This window comes from Benincasa hispida, chromosome 9, assembly GCF_009727055.1.
Source record: "Benincasa hispida cultivar B227 chromosome 9, ASM972705v1, whole genome shotgun sequence".
NCBI classification, from domain to species: domain Eukaryota; kingdom Viridiplantae; phylum Streptophyta; class Magnoliopsida; order Cucurbitales; family Cucurbitaceae; genus Benincasa; species Benincasa hispida.
The window spans coordinates 33,486,433-33,510,118 of record NC_052357.1 but is presented as its reverse complement, the minus strand read 5'-3'; the positions used below and the strand labels follow the sequence as shown (position 1 = coordinate 33,510,118).

General features: G+C 32.7%; 1 protein-coding gene and 1 long non-coding RNA gene across 6 annotated transcripts; both read left to right on the top strand.

Annotated features, from left to right (window-relative positions):
* The first annotated feature begins 453 nt into the window (after positions 1–453).
* Positions 454–7,309, top strand: LOC120086030 (GPI transamidase component PIG-S). The gene is made up of 13 exons (XM_039042430.1): positions 454–805; positions 874–1,567; positions 2,051–2,135; positions 2,270–2,359; positions 2,665–2,738; positions 3,626–3,710; positions 3,787–3,876; positions 3,955–4,085; positions 4,370–4,451; positions 4,566–4,613; positions 6,033–6,105; positions 6,227–6,330; positions 6,977–7,309. Exons 1-13 carry the CDS (start codon positions 643–645, stop codon positions 7,091–7,093), a joined length of 1,836 nt encoding a protein of 611 aa, XP_038898358.1. The 5' UTR covers positions 454–642; the 3' UTR covers positions 7,094–7,309.
* Positions 7,310–16,300: 8,991 nt separating this feature from the next.
* LOC120086580 lies at positions 16,301–20,796 on the top strand. 5 transcript variants are annotated; one of them, XR_005484262.1, is made up of 5 exons: positions 16,301–16,381; positions 17,593–17,633; positions 18,302–18,981; positions 19,077–19,190; positions 19,849–20,796. It is a non-coding gene; the product is annotated as an uncharacterized LOC120086580 (long non-coding RNA). The 5 variants fall into 5 exon arrangements; XR_005484259.1 differs by lacking the exon at positions 16,301–16,381 and adding an exon at positions 17,174–17,334; XR_005484258.1 differs by lacking the exon at positions 16,301–16,381 and having other exon boundaries at positions 17,379–17,633; positions 19,849–20,218; positions 20,397–20,796.
* Positions 20,797–23,686: the final 2,890 nt, after the last annotated feature.

Here is a 23,686-nt window from a genome sequence, read left to right as displayed (position 1 = left end):
TCCCACCCTCTTTTCTTCAGGTACCTTACTTTTCTAGTGATTTCTTTCTTTATGTCGACTTCTTATTTTTCTTCTTGAGTAAAAAATGTAAGTTAGAGCTTGAATCATAACGAGAAGAAGAAGCGAGAGTGAGACCAAGAAACGAGAAGAAGAAGCGAGAGTGAGAATTCAAATGAAGGAAAAAACTCAGAGAAAAAAATACAAAATTGACGAGGAAGAAGCGAGAGGAAGAATTCAAATCAAGGAAAAAAATCAAAGAGAGCAACGTGAATTCGGGAATGTGATGAATGAACGAGAGGAACGAGAGAGAAGAGTGAGAAATCCAGGTTGCATCTGACTTTGCGTGCGTTTTGAAGTTAAAATGATACTTTCACATGTGAATGACGTAGATATAAGGTCAAATTTCGAACGTATTTTTAAAGCGAGTCCGAATTTCGAATGACTCTAAATAGGGCCATCCATACAAATTTCCCCTCTCTATTTCGACCATCTTCCATTTTTCTAGCAGGCTCAAGTTCGCTCTGTCTTTGATTTCTTTCTCCTCCCTTTATCACCATTGCCATAGTGGAAAACCGTTTATGAATGAGCTTTTAGTTGCATCTGCACCTCAGTAAACCCCCCGAGCTTCCGTCTGATTCAGCAATGGCGGAAATCTCAGAACCTTCGAAACCTCCACAACTTGACTCCGGATCATCGGAAGCCGGACTTTCACAGTTCGCTTTTGATCCCAAAACCATGCGGAAGACTAAGCCTGGATTCAAGCGTCTAATTCTTACCATCTCCGTCTTCTCCTCTTTTCTCTTAGGTCCGCTCTCTCTCTCTCGGGAACACGTGATTGATTGTTAGTATCTCATTGACGATTTTCTTTTGCAGGTCTTCCATTTCTATGGAAATCCGTCGAAATCTACCGCGCTCCACTTCCGTTCAGGGACATCGATGCCCTCTCTTCTCATATAGAATCGTCACCGTTGCAATTTCCCTGTACTTTTCGGGTTATATTTATTGGATTTGATTCCATGGCCTCTACAGCTGAGCAGCTAAAATCATCACTCTTCCATGAGATGACTAAACTATCTTCTAAATCTTCACTTTGTGGCAGTTGCAACAACAACTTCGCTATCTCTGTAGTTATAGAATCGGGTTCTGATTGCTCACAGACACGCACTGACGCATCTTCGTGTTCTTGGCGGTGTGGAGCTCTCAGTGCTTCTAATTTTGCTGCTTCTTTGGAAAATGGTCTTCATAGTACCGATGATTTCTTGGAGGTTGCTCTGGGTGGTTGTTCGAGGTCAGCTTCTGGTGGGAAAGTTTATAGTGTAGTGGTGATGAACGGGGACGAGAATGTTGAGGCTACCATTGGAAAATATCGTCATGGTTGGATTGTTGGGAGGGTTTCAGAGGCCGAAGCCATATTGAAAGTAGCGGAAACTTTTGTGAAGTTGTTTGGTAATGGTGGAAGGGAGGATGGATTAATTCCTGGGGAGTTTATGCCAGTTGGTGCTGATGGAAAGATTTTTCTTTCTTTTAATTTGTTGAATGCAGATCCAGATGATTGGATATATGACTGGTATGTTGCTCTCTTTACTACCTTCTTTCTTTGGGCTGAATGCTTGTTGCTCATACTATCATTATGACATAGAAGTTATTCTTTAGGCATGTTATGGTTATGATTTTTGGAATAGCTTCAGTGTTGAATAGTAACTTCTGATTACAATAGACCGTTTTGAGAATATAACAATTTTGCAGTTTTGCTTACGATTCGTGGGGAATATTTCATGCAAATTGCATCTTGATTCTCTGTTCATCCTTAGAAAGCTATAGCTAGAATGGATTTGAATTGACTTCTTGATGCTTGCAGTCCATTGACTCCATTCCAATCTAGAAGCTTTAATAGTTATTTCTATTCCTAAAAAATCCCAATATCAGAGACTTACTTGATGTTAAAAGATATTTTTTGTTTCTGCGGTTAAAAATTATATTCCTAGATATAGGCAATTTACATACATTGTTTTTTGCAGTCTGTCTATTATGATTCTCTGTTGTTTTGTAGGGATTTTCAGACGGTAGATGAAGTTCTATTGAAACCTTTAATCGAGGAGTTAGCACCAGTAGCAAATATCTCGGTTGAGAGTCAGGTATGATGTCCTCATGGATTGCTTATTGTCAGTTCATTCACTCTCTTTTTTTCAATTAATTCAATATTTTCCAGAAGCCTTGAAAATACATGTAAAAGGTATTCAATCTAATCCAATTGCTAATCACTGGCCAGGTTTTATATCATACGCCAACCTCCTCCTTTTCTTACTGGGACGACGAGCAGGAAAGCTACATCTTCAATACTAAAGATCTTCCCTTTTTTGTACGGTTCTTTTAGTTTTTAGTTTATTACCCTCTCCCCCACCTCCAAAGGGAAAAAAAAAAAAAAATTAGATGCTTGTAGGTGACTTTATCCCTCCGGCTATCAGGTTTAACATTATAGTAATTCTTATTGCATTTAAATGACTCTATTTGTTTACTTGCTTTGCCTGAGCCTGATTCGTACACTACACACGGTTGTGCCATTTTTCAATTTCATCCAGTCTAGAGATATAGGAGTTTGTCTCATCCTCCATTTTATTTATTTATTTATTTTAACGCATCATCTTATTTCTTAAAATCTAATAGGTGAATTCAAATGAGTGGCATTTGGATACTTCAATTGCAGCAGGCGGGAGGTCAAAGATATTGCATTTTGTGGTGTACAACCTTTAACTCATATCACACTTTTTATTGATTTTTAATCAATCTAAGAAACCAATTGTGTCAAGCTCTTGGGCTATAGCTATGTTGAGAAGGCTCATTGTCCTTGATTGTCCACTATTATACAAACATACTCTATCTGACTATTGAAAACTCCCCAGTTTTCTGTTAGGCCTTTGATAGCTCAAATATATGTTAGAAGGCTAGAAAGACTACATAAGAATTAGGATGCCTCCTGAAGGGCGTGTTTGGCCCAAGAAGTTGGGAAGTAGGAGTTTGTGAACTCCACTCTTTGTTTGCTCAAGGAGTGGGTGGGTCCTACTACGAAAAAAACGTCAATTTTATATCGTATGAACTCCTTACACTTGGGCCCCAGGAGTTCACAACTCCTTAGACTTCATAACTCCTTATTCCTCACTATTCCACTCCTTACTCCAAACACCCCCTAATTAGCTATTTATAATTATTAAATGTTTTAGAACATTATGTGTTAAGTGTAACTTTGTTACTTTAGATGAGTAAGAGGAAGTTTAGTGGGAAAGTAGGCTGTATTTTCTGTAAGTAGCAGTTGGTAGTTTTGGGAGAGACAGTAGCCCCCTTGACTTGGCTATCAATGTAGTTTATTCTTGAAAGCAATTTCTATCTTGTAAAGATATCTATCATTTTCATATAGCGATGCTGGTTCTTGTTGAGTTTGATTTGTTGAAAGAATATGTTAGTGGCTTCACAAGTTTTAACGGAAAGCTCAATTAAGGATAAGTTGTGTTATTTTTAAGGAACCTGGGAGTATTTTCTGTGGTGAAAAACTGCTAATCTGTTTCTGCCCATTTATATTAGCAATCCTAATCAACTTTTTTTTCATTGTCCATTTTCTTTTTGCTGTCAGATATATACCATCAGCAAGGGAGTGCCCTCTTCTTTTACAGCTTCCTGATGGCCAGATTTCAGAAACAAATGGGTTTATATCTCCTGTATGACATTCTTTTTCCTGCTTACACATGATTTTTCCTGCTTACACATTCAATTACAAATTATGCCATCTTGCAGACGTGGGGAGGCGTAATTGTTTGGAACCCTAAAGGCTGCTTGAAAGACCGTGAAAGTAAGCAACACCATAGGCACATGATTTCATATCCGGTAAGATGTTGATGTTATCTACCAACTTCTGTATTCTATCTAATTTTCTGATGATTGATCATATATATTCTGGACTAGGAGCTGGAGAAAATCGTTGAAGTTTTCCTGGGGCAATTTCGGCAACTTTTTGGTCTAAAGTCTAATCCCCAACATGGTGGTGTATCGGGCACATTCAACATTTTAACTAGTCAGAAAGGCTTTACAGAATGGTTAGGAAAAGATCTGTTTTTTCCACTTTTATATGTTTTAATAAGTTTTAGAATCAATCCCAGCTGTCAAAACTTATCTTACTAATTGCATTATTCTAGCTCTTAGTGATGGTTTCCTGATATCATATTTCCGTTGCAAACAAATTATATTTTGTTATTAGAGTTCAAGTTTTTTCAATGTACACCACTAGTCTCACGAAGCTCCTTTGTTCTTGTGAGCCTTGCAATGTCTGCAATACTCTCTATGTCAAATATATGTATTTATATGATTGATCCATCTGTAGGGAAATGGATTTTCTATCAAGGCAGCATTCATGTTTTAATCTTCATTCATGTGCTTCATCTCTTGGATCTCTTTCTAAATTGGTATGTACTGGATTCTTGGTTGATTTCAAATTAGGATCCTAAAATTTAGCGTGGTTCTTGATCCCTTCATTTATTTATTTAATTTTTTCAAACTTTGATTGCTTTGTTGCGCAGGTTCAATCACTGCCGAGGATGATTATCATTGATGAGATTGGAAAACAGGTACTCTTTTTGCTTGTCCGTAAATCTTTTTTTAAGTCTCTTTTCTGGACTGATTGGCTTACTTGCACTAGATTCTTTTACTAATCTCTAAATGCTTGAGCTATATATTAAATTTCCAAACTTTGTTGGTATGATGTTGGTATTCTGAGCAATGACCTTCCTCAAGTTTCCCCAAAATTATTTTCTTAAATGTTTTTTAGTGGTGTTTTCCAGCCTGAATGTTATTCTTTCTTTCCTCTGAAACCTAGTGAGCTCTGTAGTTCATACTCAATAATTGGTCATTGCCAGAAAAGAGAGTACTTTCCATCCCGGAAGTTTAAAACTTAAACCTTGCCTTTTCCCTAGTCCCCTCGCACAATAACCAAACAGGGGAGAAAACCAAATCGCATCTCTTTCTTTGTGTGTGTGGGGGGGAATACGTATCCAAGTAACAGAAGTTTCTGCTTTATTTGTCAAGAGGACCACGGGGACGTCTTTTGCCCAAAAAGATCTCGTCTACAGAAAAAATCACCCATATTTGTGATGGATGCAACACCTCTCTTTTGAAAGGCCTATGGATCGGTAATGAAATTAAGAACATACCTAAAAATGAGGCCATCATTTGAGAGACATGGTCAAGCCATTGGGACTATTACCCAATGGGGCTTTTAGAGGAAACCATCTAGACACAGAGATCCAAGAGTGGGCTGTATCGACCCAGATTCTCTCAACCTTTCACTTCACGCACAGGAAAGACTAATGCCTTTGGAAATTGTGTTTCTCTGCAAACTGTCTCACAAAAGATATCATGGCCACAGATCCAAACTTTAGCACCATCTCATGCAAAAGTATATGGAAGGTCAAATCCCGGAAAAGTTCAACTTTTTTCTTTGGGAGCTTTCCCATCCTTGCTTGCATACTCGCAACAAATTTCAAAAAAGAACACCATGATGGCCATCTCCCGAAGTTGATGCTCACTGAAACACACAGCAAGCCATTTTTCACATGCCCATTTTCTGTGATCTTTTTGGACTTGATTATGTCCTTACTGGTTGACTGCTACACAGCGTGCTACATTGTCCTTGAAGGATATCCTCTATTTGAAATGGAGTATTCAACCAAAAAAAGAAAATGAAAACTTGGTGCCACGATTATAACATAGTTTCTCTTTTGTTTAACTGGAGGTCTTGCTTATGTAAACTTCCCTTGGATTGGAGATTGACTTCTCTCCTATTACATTTCAGAAATTCATCTATGAAATTGTTTCGTATAATATGCATATAAAAAGGAAAAAATGAATTAACAATGCAAGTTTTTTTTTTTTTTTTTTGGGAGGGGGGGGGGGGGGGGGAAGGGAATGTAGACGTGGCCCTTTTTATTTTCTTCTCTTGCAGTGTTCCGTGGTATAATATGAGATCTGAATTACTCCGTCTCAATCAGGTAAAATATTCTCTCGAGGCTGCAAACTTAGCCCAGAAAAATGCCTCTGCAGGAGTTTTTGATGCTGCAGCCAGTATGATCCTTCTCTAATCTCGATATGTTAATTTGTATCTGAAGCTTGAATTGATAATTTGTTGACTGTAATTCTGATTGAATTAATTAAAATTCTGAACTGAGTTCCTCTTCCTTATCAGTATCTTCCAGGCAAGCAAGATCACTGGCAGAAGATGCGTTCTTTCACCCATCAATAATGTCAGTCAGCTATTTTTCATTTGAGCACTGCTTTGCTGTCTACTCGGTATGATCCCTGTTACCTACACTTATGTTTGTAGTATTGTCGTATTTATAGTTCATGTTAGATTAAATGATAAATTTAGGCTATCTAGTTTGAGCATAATGTTGTCGGGTTTTTTAAACTTAACAAATTCCAACTGCTTCTCTAAATTTCAATACTTTCTATTTAATCTCTAGACTCATCACGTTAACACTATCATTGGAATGTTGACATGACATGCTGATAGTGTCACACGTTTTTAGAAATATCTGGTCACATGATTACTAGAATGTTGTCATGGCATGCTCATGGTTGGCCACTTTGTTTAGTTGTCTGTCACATCTTGATTCAGCCAAATTTTATAGGTTAAAAACATGACATTACAATCTTTTGTTGATAGTGTTGATGGTATGAACTAAGTTTAGGGGTATGATTAAAATTTGTTAAAGTTAAGACAAAATATATGTAATGTAGCAATGGAAAAGGTTGTATGGTTTCATAAACACTAATATCTGTCCAACATTATTCTTGATTTAGACGTAACTTTTATCAGAATATTAATTTGAAAATAGGTGACATATTTTTTGGGGTTACAAAGAAAATGGCTTTAGTTTTGTGGGCAAAATTTTGTTTGAAACCTCATTGGTTATGCTTGCTTTTCTTTGGACAGCCTTTCTTCTTGCCAGTTGCTTTGCATGTAATTTTGGCTGCACTGAGAGAGTGGAAAAGATACAAGCAAGAACACAAGAAGTATTTGGCTTTTTTGGCCGAACCAAAGCAAAGCTAGCACAGCTTAATCATGGTGAATTTGTGTTGGCTTAGTTCTTCCCTCCATTTTTAGTTGTCCTTATAACTTAAGGATGTTCCCCAACGATGTATTATGGTTTTTTTTTTTGAATGTGTAGTTTAGGTTCCAAACAATTAGATGTCTAATATTTGTGGCATATCTCCAAAGAGTATAGATTAATTCATTTATGAAAATTTAAGATTTAAATTTATATCATTATTAGTTTTGGGTTTTAATTGATAGAACCTTCAAAGTTTAAGAGTATCAATTGATATTTGTCTTAGTTTTTGGGATTAATACCCATGTTCATATTGTACAAAGTTATTTTTCTTTGATATTTATTTTAGTATTAAAATTTTGTTTGAAAAATCCATTGTTGAAAATGGGAGCAATGGTTCTCAACTCCAACTAGTCTAAAGATAAAAATGTAACATTAAAAGAAAGTTAAGGTTCCGTTTGAGGTTACTTTTGCAATTGTAAAAAGAGATTAGGGGAGAATCTTAATTGTCTAGGTTGTTTGGTAAAACATCTTGTTTATTAATCTATCCAAATTCACTTTTAGGATTAAAGTTATTCGAGGGAGCTTTTAGATTTTAGTTTTCCTAAAAAATTGGTATCTTCTTATCTATTTCAAATTTTCGTTCCATTAATTTATTTTCTCCTATTTACTCCAAATAGTTTCTTATAACAATTATTTTAAAAAAAATCCTTTATAAAAAATTTAAATTGAACAAAATTAGTTGCAATTCAAATCATATATATTTTTAAATAATAATATTATAATAAAAATATAAATTAAATATGAATATAAAAGATAATTCAAACCATAGATGTAATTTTTTTTTTAAAAAAAAAAAATTTGGATGTAGAAGTAGAGTCTATAAATTAAAAAAAAAAAACAAAATGGTTACAAATGGAGTCTAAATTACACAAATTTAGTATTAATCTATAAAACATCGTGACTAATTTTTTCTAATTTCAAAGTAAATTTTACCAAACACTATTTTACTTTTTCTCACAGCTGATTTGTCTAATTATTTTAAAAGCTGCAGCAATCTCAAATAAAACTTAAATTATATAAAATTGTCATAAGAAGCTATCAAGAATGAACTTTTAGAAATTTTAATTTTACTTCCAAATCTTAAATTTATTTCAGGACTACTAGTTTGTCAGGTTTGGTTTTTCCCTTTTATTTTTCTTTTTTTCTTTTAAATCTCGATTTTTCCTTAAATACTCATTTTCAATATTCAATATTAATGTTTATTAATTTTTTTTAAATAATTAAAATGTTGAGGTGACCTAGGGATGGTTTATAAAATAGTGGAACATATATCAGAAGTTCCAGTTCTGCCCTTGAATTTAAGGCAGGTTTCAAATAAGCTCTTATTGTTACAAATATTTTCATTTTAGAGCCCTTTGAAATTGTTTAAAGAAACATTCAATTTGCTTTTGTTTTTCTGGTAATACATGATTCATGGAAAAAAAAACATAAAAAAATTGTTAATCACATTCGGAATAACATGTAATTTGAGGGGTGGGGAATGAATTTGGAGATAAAGAGTGAACTAATGATGTTTTTACTAATATTTAGATGATTTACCTAATGTTGTAAGGGTAAATGTTTAAATTATAAGATTGCTGAAAATATTTATAAATATAATAAAATATTATTGTCTATCACCGATAGATAATGATTTGTAAATAAGTGGATTTGTTTTGTTATATTTAAAAATAACCCTTATTTTAATAAAATTTAAATTTATATAATACTAGTTTGGTATTTCTTTCTAAACAAAAAACTAAATTTATGGAAAACTTGAAAAATACATAAGTATTAGAAAGGCATAATAAAAAACATATTTGATTTTAAATTTCAATAAAAATAAAATGAGATTTTATTTCATTTAACTGGAGTTTATTTTAGATACAAAATGTAAAATATAAAATGTTATATATTGCTTAAAAATATAAAATATAAGTATGGTTGATTTGCATATGGTCATTTGTTAGTGCATGAATGAATAATAAATTACACTGACAAAAATAAAAATGTAAAATAAAAAGACTCACGAAAGAAAAATATAAAAGAATGTGTAAAAAGTGCACAGATGTCGTCGGCATGGATATCTTAAAGGAAAATTGTAGTGGACGACAAACTAAGAATAGAATATTAAAATCATGTCACTATTTTTTACATTTTGCATATATGACATTTTTCTCTCTCTCCTTTTTGAAATTCTTGAAGAAAAGGGAAGGATTTTTCGTGTCTCTTATTAGACTTAAGATTGGTTAGAAGGTCTATTGTAAAGGTTATTAAGTTGTTATCTTGCTTTCATGTGTAATTGCCTATATAAAGGTATTTTGATAAATAAATAAAACAAGCAAGCTTTATTTACTCTCTTGCTTAATATAGTATCAGAGCAATAAATCAAATAAAATCTTCCCTCCAAAAGTTTTTTTCCCTCCATCTTCGCTATAACAGGAAATAAAAATCCTACCTCTTCAAAAAAAAAAAAAAAAAAACTCAAAACTCCACGGACAATACTTGAGCTCCAAATTCCTCTATTCTTGAACAATACAACTCTTATTTTCTTCATCCTTCAGATAGTACCAGTCTTTGCTCGTTTCCAATCTTCTCACGGAATTGAATTACAATTCATGAAGTCAGGTGATGAAAATAGGGCTCACTGTCAAGAACAAGCTCGACTTCATCAATGGAGAAATTTCTTATCCTTCTGGTGAGTTACTCAGCTTTTGGATCATATGCGATGGAGTAGTTACTGTTTGGATTCTTAATTCCCTTTCTAAAGAAATCTCGGTGAGTATTAATTTTTCTGATTCCACACAAGAAATCTGCTATGATCTTCAAGAAATATACCAGCGTAAGAATCGACTGAGAGTTTTTTAGATCAGACGTGAACTTTCAAATCTAACTCAGAACCAAGACTTTATTACTATATACTACGCGAAGTTGAAAATGCTGTGAAATGAACTGGTTTCAAATCGCCCTTCTTGCTCTTATGGTAAATGCACCTGTGGAGGAGTTAAGAACTTACAAACCTATTTCCAAAACAGAGTATGTCATGACATTCTTTATGGGCTTGAATGAAACAACTCCAATTCGCTCTTAGTTGTTGCTAAAGGAACCTGAACCCTCTATCAACCGTACATTTTCTTTGGTTGTACAAGAAGTGGATCAAAAAGCCCTTTCCTTATCCCTTAGCCTCAGTGCACCATCAACAACTTCAACCGCTGCCCTTCTTGTGAAAAACAATTCCTCTGGCTCTTCTTCACATAATAACTCAAATAGTTTTCGCAACAACAATCAACACAAAAAGAAAGAGAAACCAGTTTGCACCCATTGTAATCTTCAAGGGCATACTCTGGATCGCTGCTATAAGCTCCATGGATATCCTCTAGGCCACAGACTTTATAAACCTCCTGAGTCATCAATAAAGACAGAGCCTACTGATTCCCTATCATCTCTTACAGCTGAGCAGTGCCAAGGCTTATTAGCCATACTTCAATCTCACTTAAACAAGTCCAAGACATCCAACACTGCAACAAAATCATCCAATATTAATGCTCATGTAGCATGTATTTGTTCTATCACTGATCTCTCTTCTGATCAATGGATTATAGACTCTGGCACTTTCGCTCACATATGCTATAATAGCCTTTGTTTACTGCCTTACGTCCTATTCAAGAAGCAACTGTTTTCTTACCAAATCAGTCTTAGATTTCTATTGAATTTATTGGAGATATACAAGTTAATACAAAGATTATATTGTAGAATGTTTTATACATACCAACATTTTGTTTCACCTTGATTTCCATAAGCGCTTTAACTTTTCATCTGTCAGTGATGGTTATATTTTGTAGTGATTATTGTCTAATTCAGGAAAAGTCCTCTTTAAAAATGATTGACAAGGCTAACAAATGGCAAGGGCTATACATATTGCAAGCTACGATTGATAAGTCACTGAATCTCCCTATTTTGAATTCCACTATGTCCACAGAACTTGTTTGTTCTTCTACTACTATACATTCTATTTTACTTGGCATAATCGTCTTGGACATCCATCCTACAAGCATCTTAATTCATTAAAAGGCCTTTTACATATTGAATTGGATAATACTTGTAACAAATGTCTAATATGTCCATTAGCAAAACAGAGACGTTTGTCTTTTCAAAGTAATAATAAACTTGCTGCTCATGCATTTGACATCATACATTGTGATAGTTGGGGCCCTATCATGAACCTACTCATGTTATCGATACTTCTTAACAATAGTTGATGATTATTCTCGATATACTTGGGTTTTTCTTATGAAAAAAAGTCTTAGACTCTTACTATTGTCCCTTGATTTTTTCAACTTATTGAGACTTAATATGGTCAGTCTATTAAGGTCTTTCGATATGATAATGCACCAGAGTTAGCTTTCATTGATTTCTTTGCATCCAAAAGAGTTCTACATTAATTTTCTTGTGTCGAAAGGCCTGAAAAAAACTCAGTAGTTGAGAGAAAACACCAACACTTGTTAAATGTTGCACGTTCTCTCCTTTTTTAGTCTAGGTTGCCAATGGTTTTTTGGGGAGAATGTATACTGACTGCATCCTACTTAATTAATAGAATTCCATCCAACATTCTATCTTGACAAACTCCCTTTTATCAGTTAAATGGTAAAAATGTTGATTACCATTCACTTTGCATATTTGGTTGTCTTTGTTTTGCATCTACTTTATCTTCACACAAAACAAAATTTCAACCAAGAGCCATTGTATCTGTATTTCTGGGATATCCTACAAGGGTCAAAGGTTATTGACTATATGATATTGAGAATAAGAAGATCTTTATATCTAGAGATGTTTTTCATGAAGACATATTTCCTTTTCATCAGATCAGCTCTCAAGAGAAAGTAATTGATCCTTTTTCTGACTTGGTTTTACCAGTACCATTTAACTTTTCAGGGGGTTTGTCTGATCGCACCATTGATCCATCTTCAAGTGGTTTTGTGCCTGAGGTGAATGATCCAGTTATTGATCATAATGAGACAAGTGCTGCAACTGATAATGATCCTGAGGTGAATGATATAGTTGAAAATTCTCATGAGATGAATGATGCAGCTAAAAACCATCTCTCTAATCCTCCCAATCTTAACAACCTAAGTGAGCCTTCACAGCCTAGACGTTCTACAAGAATCCTCAGACAATCTTCATACCTTCGTGACTACCATTGTAGCTTGCTATTACAAAAGCAACCTATACAAACATCTGCTAAATTTCCACTACAAAGTGCCCTGTCCTATGATAAGTTGCACCCTTCTTATAAAAACTTTGTACTAAATGTCTCTGCCACTTATGAACCAACCTTTTATCATCAAGCAGTACCTCATGAACACTAGCGTAAGGCTATGAAAGATGAGCTCTTCACAATGGAAACTAATAAGACTTGGTCCATTGTTCCTTTACCTGCTGGGCAACACTCAATTGGATGCAAATGGATATACAAAGTAAAATATAGAACAGATGGCAACATTGATCGATACAAGGCACGTTTAGTAGCAAAAGGGTATACACAACAAGAGGGGCTTGATTACATCGAGACCTTTTCCCCTGTTGCCAAACTTGTGACTGTCAAGGTTATTCTTACTCTTGCAGTTTCCAAAAATTGGCCCTTGATTCAGCTAGACGTCTACAATGCTTTTTTACATGGGGATCTAGTTGAAGAAGTATACATGGACTTACCCTTGGGATACAAACATAATGTTGTTCACAAACAAAGGGAGCATTTAGTTTGTCGTCTACACAAGTCTATTTATGAGCTGAAACAAGCCTCTAGACAGTGGTTTGACAAATTTTCAAAAGCTCTCATCTGCCTTGGATTTTCTCAGTCTAAGTCAGACTATTCGTTGTTCATTCGAGGCTTTGGAGATTCATTTATAGTCTTATTGGCATATGTGGATGACATAATCATCACTGGTGTTTCATTACCTATTTTGAATGAGTTGAAAGAACATCTTCACAGTACCTTCAAGTTAAAAGTTTTAGGATCTCTTTGGTATTTCTTGGGGCTGGAAATAGCAAGATCTTCAAAAGGTATTGTTTTATCACAACGCAACTATGTTTTACAATTTTTGGAGGATCATGGTCTTTTAGCATGTAAACTAGCTCCCTTGCCTCTTGATACAAATTTAAAGCTAAGTTTTGAAGATGGAGCCTTTTTATCTAATGCCACGATGTATCGAAGACTTATTGGACGTTTATTGTACTTGACTATATCTTATCTGATATATCTTTTGTTGTCCTTAAGCTTAGCCAATTTGTTACTCAACCAAGAAAGCCTCATCTTGATGCTGTCATATCATTACTCGGATACTTGAAGGCATCCTCAGGGCAAGGCATCATGTTAAAGCCTATTATTTTATTTCAATTAAAAGCCTATTCTGATGCTGATTGGGGATCATGTCCTGACTCAAGAAAGTCTATATCTGGCTTTTGTATATTCTTAAGCGAATCTTTCATCAATTGGAAGGCTAAAAAGAAATCCACTATTCCAAGATCTTCTACAGAGGCTGAATATCGAGAATTGGCAGCTACAACAAGCGAATTATTGTGGATTACTTAGCTTCTCATGGATCTTTCAGTCTCTATTGCTCATCATTCCCTAATATACTATGATAATGAAGTTGCTGTCCATATTGCAGAAAATCTAGTCTTCCATGAGTGGATAAAACACATAAAAATCGACTATCATTTCATTCATGATCATATTCTTCATGGTATTGTCAAACTGCTTCAAATTAGGTCCCATTTGCAGCTAGCTAATGTCTTTACCAAAGCCTTACCAGCTTTTTCTTTCTTTTCCTTAGTATCCAAGATGGGAGTCATTGACATGTCCCTTTCATCTTGAGGGAGAGTATTAGACTTAAGATTGGTTAGAAAGTCTGTTGTAAAGGTTGTTAAGTTGTTATCTTGCTTCCATGTGTAATTTCCTATATAAAGGCATTCTGATAAATAAATAAAAAAAAGCAAGCTTTATTTACTCTCTTGCCTAATATCTCACTCTTTCTTGCCTTCTCCATTTCTATCTGTGTCACACATGTCAATCTGCCCCCCACTGCCATATTTTGTTGGTTGTTGACCGTGACGCCACTTTCCTTCGTTCGCTACTGCACATAGCTACGCAGCTAGCTAATCTTGATTATTCCTTTTTTTTCAGCGCCATCGACTGCTACATCATCCGTCGGTTTGCATCGATTTAGTCTATGGTTGGTTTGAAATCAAATTGATATGTGTTTGTTTTGTTGAAATTTGAAGAAGGAAGTTTCAATTTATGCCATTCATATCTTTTGGGATGGGGAAGAAGAAAAGGTAAGGGGAATCGAAAGTGAGATTTGAAAGGGTAAGTATTCCAAGTACATCAACGGTATATCAGATCTAAGACATGAGTTTATATCAAATCTAAGACATGAGTGTATCAAACATCAATCAATAGATATTTGGAATAACACATGAGTGTATCAGACCTAAGATATAAGTGTATCAACGATATATTAGATTTACGAAAGTAGTATATCAAACATCAATAAATAAATATTTGAAGTAACACATGAGTGTATCAAATCTAAAACACAAGTGTATCAGCGATATATCAAACCTAAGACCATAGTGTATCAAATGTATATCGTGTATATTAAGTGTATCAGGTGAGTTGAGCTTTTTTTTCTTCTTTTTACCATTTTTACAAAAATAATAAATCTTGGCCATGGGCTAATTAATGTATTTTATTTTGTCCTTTTGCAAGTGCCCCTATCTTAAAATTCCATATTAAATGCTTTTGTATGGAAATTAAATAAATCAGATACTTATCCTAATGAAAATCTTGAATCGCCACTAATAAAATGACCTATTAAATTGAACATATTTGTTCTATGACTTTGATGTTAAAAGATTCGAATTCTCCACCTCAATATTGTTAAAAAAAAATCTTACACTTTCCTATTTGGTTGCAATCCCAATATCGATCTTCAATTTGGGTTTCCCTCATAGTATTAAATTTTCATCGACATGTGTATATTTCCATCGATATTTCCACGTTTCTATAGATTCGACATTGAAATAAGAGGTGAATCAATATTTCCATAAAACACAAAAAATAAACATAAAAATGTCATTATTATAAATATAGTATAAATATTAGACATGTTAACTTGTGTGAAAATCATAAAATGTTTATTTATTCATTATAATTTATTTTTTTGAATATTTTCTTTTTTATAATTTTTAAGAATGTCATCGAAATTGATATTTTATTGATATTTTCATCGAAATTTTCGTAAAATTAAAACATCGATATTTCCATCGACATTGAAACCTTTGTTTCCCCCCTAATTTTTACTTTATCCATTTTTTTTTGTTAAAATTTACTTTTAGTCCCTAAATTTTTATAGAAGTAACAATTTAAACTTTAGTTTGTAACGATTTAGTCTCTGAGCTTTACTATGTAACAATTTAGTCATTATACTTTAAGATTTGTAACAATTTAATCTCTATTATATAAATTATTATTAAGATTTAATGAGATTTCTTGCTTAAATAAATTGATAAACTAATTAGAGACTCGATATTTTTTTATCAAATACAAAGTCTACATCATAAAATAATAAAAATTGACGTCTAATTTTGCTAGATTTGTTTACATAAAGGACTAAATTGTTATGAATTTAAAAGTACAAAGACTCCGTTTGATATCCATTTGGTTTTTTGTTTTTGTTTTTCTAAACTTAATCATATTTCATTCATATTTCTTACAATGATTTGTATCTTTTTAAGTACTATGATTACATTCTTAGCCAAATTAAAAAAAAAAAAAAACTTTTTGAAAGCCACTTTTGTTTAGTTCTCAAAATTTTGCTTAATCTTTAAACCATTGATAAAAAGTAGATAACAAAAGAAGAAATTTGGAGCTGAAAATAATATTCATAAGCTTAATTTAAAAAAAATAAAAAAATGATTATCAAATGAGACATATTAAAGTTCAAGTACTCAATTGTTATAAAATTCAAATTTTAGAAATTAAATTGTTATAAACTAAAATTCAATCGACAAAAATTTATAAATTAAATTATTACTATCATGAAAGTTTAGGGAGTTGATGTGTTTTTCAATTTTTTTAATAATAATAATAATTTAGTGCGCAAATCTCTTGGCTTCCGCATTTTCTCATTGATTTTCAAAGTCGGTCACGTTCTCAAGTTCCCTTAGTCTTCCGACTTCCGATTAAGGTTCGCGCTCTCTCTCTTCTTCTTAATTTTGTTCAAATTAGTTTCTGATTTACTTTCAGTGCGTGTGTATGAGAAGTCGAGATATGGGAGAAAGTGGGAGGAATATGTGCCTTTATGAGACAGAATGATAGATAGGACAAAGTAGAGAAGCATTTGGCCTTAATGGGTTTTGTTTTTTAGCATTTAAAAAGCTGACCAGAGTAGACAAATTGATTTGTTTGTTTTGGAAATCCTTGTACTTAGTTTTGGGAATTCTTTCTTCTGGATGCTCTTCCATTGCCTGACTATATTGTATGCAATAAGAGATGAACGAGTGTGGTTACTCTTTTAATTCAACTCACATTACGGATTGGAATCCTTTCATGGAGTTACCAGTTAGTCTTGGGAATCCGTTCTTGTTGTTGCTCTTCCCATATGTGGTTTAAATTAAAAGAGCAACCAGACTGTAGGAACTACATTATTGTTTGCAAGAGGACTAGCACATCAATGAGTGTGGTTACTCTTTTAATTTAGACCACTTATAAATTGGAATCCTTTATTCTAGTTAGTTTTGGGCTTTGCGATTCATTTTCTAGGCTTGTTTTTTTTATGCCTGGTACATTCTTCACTGTTCTCATTGAAAGTTTAGTTTCTTGAATAATCAATTCAAATGACCCGACACAACAATCATCCTTTTTCCTTTCCTGATACAATTACATTGATTTTTTAACATATCCCATCATCACAACTTTAATTTATCGGTTTTGCAACTATCTCTATTGATATGATACTATTTGGATGAAACTAAAAGCATAGCTACGAGGACTTTTGTTCAAAATGGACAATATCTCAGTTCTCCCTAGTATACTTTTTCTTTTGTGTCCTCTCATTTTCCCTCCCTTCGTTCGCACACTGCAAAATCCTCTGACTTTTCCCCCTCTATACCGACCTTATTTTTGTGACATATCATTTGAGTAAGTCATTCTAGTATTTATTATAATTATATTCTTTTGACTCTTCACACCCAGTTGTTCATTCTAGTTCTAGTGGAATCTTATATTATCTTGTTGTGGGGTGGGGTGGGGTTTGCCTCTTCACTTTCTTCTACTAGTGTTAATCCTCCAAACATCATAATTAAATTATTCATGCCCACCTCAGTTCTTAGTTCTCATCCTTCAATGGATATCTGCTATTGGTGTATTGTCTGATATTTTTTCCCTCTTAATTTGCAGACCCCTTCCATTGCTGTTGCATAAGTGCAAGAAGAATTTAGGTATGCCTTTTCTTTTTCGTATGCAACAATACTAATTTTATTTATTTTCTAAAGAATTTATAATTTCTTCTTGTGAATTTTGTAATAATTCTAGTCACGATTCAAAGCCTAATTTAATAATACTAGTTTTATTAATAAATCATGATTTGTATGAGGGAAGAAATTGTCTATACTTTTCAATAGGCGTGTGTGTGTGTATCTATCTCTATCTATAACTCAAGTTTTTGATTAGTTTCTACAATATGTTAATTTAAAGCTTCAATTTACTACCCAAATTTTCCTTTTGATCATTCTCATGTTCTTTATATGATTATATCATATATTGTTTTATACTTTAGTTGAAAATTTCCTTTAGTTTCATTATTTCAAGTCATCTATTACATTATTCTTGACCCTTTTCCTCTTTCTTTTTAATCAACAGTTCAACACAAAAGTGTAATATTATATATAAGGACTTTAAATCTTTTATATAAATAATGATTTAGAAATCTCGATAGAAGAATATGAGTGAAATATTCTATTTTACAAAGAGATTTACTTTTGTCTTTATGAAGATTGTGTTCTTGTTTGTATTGGCTCTCTGTTTTTCTTTCTTATAATCTCTTGCTTTCTTTGTTTCTTTTTACTTTCATACTAAATGTTTAAATGGTTTTGGTTTATTTGCATAGATAATAGATGGATGATATGCAGAATAATAGTGTAGATGGAGAAGATTCTAGAGATGCCCCTACAAAAGAGGTGACCAAGAAAAGATGTTGTGGACCTACTGTTATGCATGAGATCACTCGTGATAGTAGTGTAGGTCAAAGGAAAGTCATCGAGTATGTTGACAACGAAATATGTGATGCCTTAATCATCATGGGTTGGCTTACTGGTAGTGGGAATATCAAAAAAAGACCAAAGGGCCAAGGGATCATGGTTCAATTCATGGTGGCCACCTACCTAGGATTTAATATCCTATGTTGACACCCAAATATTGTAGGGTCAGGTAGGTTGTCCCGTGAGATTAGTCAAGATGCGCATAAGCTGGCTTGGACACTACTGATGTAAAAAAAAAAAAAAAAAGAACAAGAAAAGAAAAAAAAAGAAATATGTGTTGCCTTATAAAGATAACCTGGAAAGTTTGAAGTCTCCTCCAAAACTGTATTCCCACGTTGAACAAGAACACTGGAATACTTTGGTCAATTCTAGACTTAATGAAGAATTTGAGGTAAAGGTTAATAATCTATAAAAATTTCTTCAATAATTTATGAAGAGGTTGAGGCAAAAGAACCAAGCAATGCGAGGGAAACACATATATAATCATCGAATGTCATGAAAAGGATATGCCAATTTAGCTGAAGAGCTGGTAAATGATATTTAACCCAATTCAATGATCTTGTTCTAATAATTTTCTTGTTCTTAAATGTTATATTTATTAAATTTATCTCATTTTGTTTTCAGAAAAAGTCATCTGGTGAAAACTCAAATGAACGATGCATTCTATGGAAGAGTGCTCGAATGAATAATGAAGGAATGATTGTTGATCAAACAAACTCAAGAAGTGTGACTCGTCTAGTGAGTATTTGGACTTTTTTGTTTTGTTGCATTCATCATATTGTTTACTTATTCTTTTTTTGTTTAAATTCTGTTCTGGTCATGAACTTTGAATCTTGTTCTATTTTGGTCCTTGAATTTTGAATCTTGTTCTATTTTAGTCCCTAAGCTTTAAAAAATGTCCAATTCTAGTCTTTGAACTTTTAAAAAGTGCTTATTTTAGTCTCTATTATTAAAATTCTATTAAGTCTTAAATATAATGGTGAAATAACTTATATTTTTGGATGACTATGCTGTCAAATAAGTCAGTCATGTTGAAAAAAATCTAGGGTTTCAATTTTAAATTAGGTGATAAAGTGATTTTCTATAGGATATCTCAAAGGTCATTTTGCATCTAAAATTTTGGCCGTTCACTATTTTAGCACGTTGGTTGTTGATATTTCACTTTACCTTCATCTTGCTCAATCCATGCTAGATGCAATTTCATTCCTCAACAAATTTCATCTTTAAAATGTCCAACTTAATATTAAGAGTAGAGTTTAAAATAAAAGCTTTTTAAAAGTTCAGGGACTAAAATGGACGTTTTTGAAAGTTTAGGAACAAAAATAAAACCAGGTTAAAAGTTCAGGAACCAAAATAGGATTTAACTTTCTTTTTTATATTTTCCCATCACGTTTAGGATGAGATATTGGCTGCCCAAGCTCATAATTGTGATGCCAAATCAACTACGGAGGATGTGTTATCACTAACATTGGGTACCCCAGATCATCGTGGACAAGTTCGAGGGGTAGGTAGATTTATCACGCCCTCTCAGTATTTTCAAAAACCTAAACCATCTTCAAGATCAAAGGCGCAAGCACCTAAAGTGGGAATAGAAAAAGTTTATAAGCGTTGTTAAAAAAAAAAAAATGAAGTTTCTGAGTCAGAAGTTTCGAGTGCATGCAGTGCATTACCAGGATTGGAAAAAGGAGTAGTTTCAAACAAGAAGTCTAGAGTTAGATGTACTCCGAGGAGTAAGAAATTCCGGTCAAGAATTTAGAGTCTAACAGGTAATGAATGTGCCTATCTTAGCATTCCATTGAATGAATGTATAGAATTATTGAATGACTAATGCATAATGACTAAGATATGTACTGTTCTGTTGAGTTTTTGCTATTACATTTGATGTTATTAACCATTTTCCTCTTATGTTAGCTGACAACTAAAACTAGCTCTGTCCCTTTTAAGTTAAATAATTGCAGGGTGAGGTATTGAACTTCAACTTTTGGTAAAGTGATAATTGGAACTATAAGTTCTAATATAATGGAGATATTGTTAGATCTGCAGTGGTCAATCGTTTGCTGGAGAGAGTTAACAGCATGAATCATATCATTAGATCCTTCCTTTTCTTTGTTGGGTTTACAGTAGGTGTACTTCTTGCAAGGGCACAGCACAGTAGAGGATTTGGATGACATGATTGTATTTCTTCTATTTGATGATTCTGTTTTCTTGAGACTTTTAGTGTTAGCTGGGCTTGGTTTCAAGTGTTCTTGAATGATGGAGGAGATGCTCTTCCACCCCCCCTTTCAAATGGTGCATCCTATTGCAGTTGTAGTTTTCTTTCTTTGTTCTCAATGAAACCAATGTTTTTGCCATCATATGTGTGTATTAATAATATATACGATATTGTTTTGTTGATGATACGTGAAACAACTCGAGAAAATAGTAGTTAGATAGGGAAATTGTCAATAATAGCACGTTTAGATTTTCACCTTATAAAATGAGCACGTTTTTTAAAAATGAATAAAAATAGTTTTTCTCGGTCATCTTGGACGAAATTGACCATCGAGAATTAGTTAAAAAATTATTATTTTTTAAAAAACTTATTGATTGTTTTGGGTCTTTTTGGTACATTTCGTCTGATTACATACTGAGATTTGCCATTTTTTAATGTAATTTTCTCAAATCTTATATTATTTTCAAATTTTTTCCAAATTCGGTTATGTTTACTAAATATTATATTAAATTATTATGTACTTTTTCAAATCTTTAGCATAAATTATGTTTTCACAAATGTATGATTTTTCAAAATTCCAAATGGGTTTTCTAATTATCAAAATAGATCTTTCAAATTAATTCAATATTTTTAAATTTTGGGAAATATCAATTTAAAAAAAAATTAGGTACGATTTGAGAAATATATAAAATCTCAGTATTAATTCTCTCAAGATTCCACCCAGAAAGCTCAAATATATGAATCTTGGTGTTAATTATGATTGGGACATGAATCTTGGTGTTAATTATGCTTGGGACATTGAGAAATCTCAGTTATATAAAATCCGGTATTAGCATCGAGATGTACATAATCTCGGTATAAAGATGTACTAAGAAAGCTCCAAATAATTGATAAGTTGGAAAAAGTTGATTTTCTAACTAAAATCTATCTTGCCATATAATCACCATATAAAATATAAAATATTAGTGGTGTACACAGGTTGAGTTAGATTGGGTTGATGATATTTTTGGACCAACTTAAAAATTTGGATTGGTTGGGGTTGACAATCCAAAAGACCCATATAAGATCTCCAACTCGACCTGACCTGACCCGAATTGGATTGAGTTGTCGGGTTATAATTAATACGTAAATTTATTTACAACACATGCTAATAACTAAAATTTCATAAAATTCACATGCTAAAATCCAAATATCAATGATATATTTATTATAGATTTTAAACAAATAGAATTATTGTAACAATTTTAAAAGAAAAATATTAAAAATTCATAAATTCATTAATCTAAAGTAATCAAACTAGATCCAATCCAATTCAAGCCAAGAAAAATAGAAAACATTCAACTCAACCCAAAATCAAAACTAACCCAATCCAATCTTTATAGTTTCGGTTGAGTATTTCTAATTATCCGGGTGGTAGCATTTTTACATCAAACATGTTTCCTTTCCCTCAATAACTTAAGCTCTGATTAGTACTTCAGTTTTTTCTCTTCCTTTTCCATTATTAACAATAGTTTTTTTTTTCCTCTATTATGGTAACTTCCAATGTCAATTATTGTTTCTTTTTTAGATAAGAGTTCTTTTTGTTTGTTTTGTGATTTTGCACAACATATTATCTCTACCTGGAGTGCTCAACATAGGCATTTTTGTAATTACCCAGACTCCATTTTTAATTTAGACTGGAAGATTTTCTTGTAATCCTTCTTTGGGAAAAGGGGTGTCTTATATATTTGTCCTCTAGGTTGTTTGCTCTTTGAAAGAAGCTCTCCTCTTGGCCTCTTTAAAAAAAATAAAAATAAAAATAAAAAATAAAAAGTCATTTATTGCTCCATGATGGTTTTTGTGACTTTATGTCTTAATCCTTTTAAAATATTTAAAGTGTGATTGTTGTAGTTTATAGATGAATACAAGGGATTCATACTCACAATTAAAGATGAGGTGACAATAATAGACATTCACTTTAAAGCTATGCGTTAGACATATAGATATTAATTTGTCAATTGTCATTATGAAGATCTAGTGTAGCTAGGAATTATTTATATGAGATTGATATTTATAATTTTGGAATTGTTAATATATGGTCGATAGTTGTAAGTTAGAGTTGCTCTTGATTATTCTTTTTTAAATCGTTCATATGAGGTTATTTTTTTTTTTAAACTGTTCATATGGGATTGATCATTGCTATTTTGAAATTGTTTCATGATGTTGTAAGTATATCAATATGGTTGAAGACATACTTCACTTACTCATTCTATAGCTAACTCAAAATAAAATCGAACGTTTGTATTTGTGGTACTTAAAAAGAACTAGAACACGAATTCAAAAGATGATACACTTTACTCTCACACACCGTATTAAAACGTGACATACATTTGGAAATTTTAGAACTTTTTTGGTCTATTATACGTTCAAGAATAAGCGGGTTGCTGATTTAATTATCCTGGAGGAAGGTTAATTAATGAATTGTTCACCGATGTCGATGAGATTCTCATAATAGAGAAGATGAGATCATTCGGAATGTCGATGGAAATGGGAAATTTAATGTCAAAAGTTCTATAATTAAAATTAGCTTATGTTGTAAAATTAAATAGCAAAATGAGGCACAACGATAACATGGATATCAAAAAAAATAATATAATATAAATGTTGAAATATATAAAATAAATAACTAAAATTATAAAATAAAAAATAGAAAATTAAAAAAAGAAATTGACTCCAAATTATTTGGATTTCTCACCAATATGCACCATATTACAAAACCCATCAAATGCCACTATTTATAAGCAATTTGGCAAGTAGGAGGTGGATTACATGAACATTAATAGTGTGTAATTTTGAGATACATGGACAACACATAGAGTAATGGGCAAATGCCACTTGGTCCTTTGACATTGAGAATGGGTATCAACTTTACACATGTATTATGATATTTATAATACTCCCCCTTAGATACCCATATATATGTATATGAAATATGCCCATTGAAACCTTACTAAGAAAAATCTCGATGGGAAAAAAATCCTAA

Coding starts and splice junctions, on each gene's coding strand:
- LOC120086030 (XM_039042430.1), top strand. CDS start 643: ATGGCGGAAATCTCAGAACCTTCGAAACCTCCACAACTTGACTCCGGA. Junction 2,360..2,664: donor CTAAAGATCTTCCCTTTTTT/GTACGGTTCTTT, acceptor AAAATCTAATAG/GTGAATTCAAATGAGTGGCA. Junction 4,614..6,032: donor TTGATGAGATTGGAAAACAG/GTACTCTTTTTG, acceptor CGTCTCAATCAG/GTAAAATATTCTCTCGAGGC.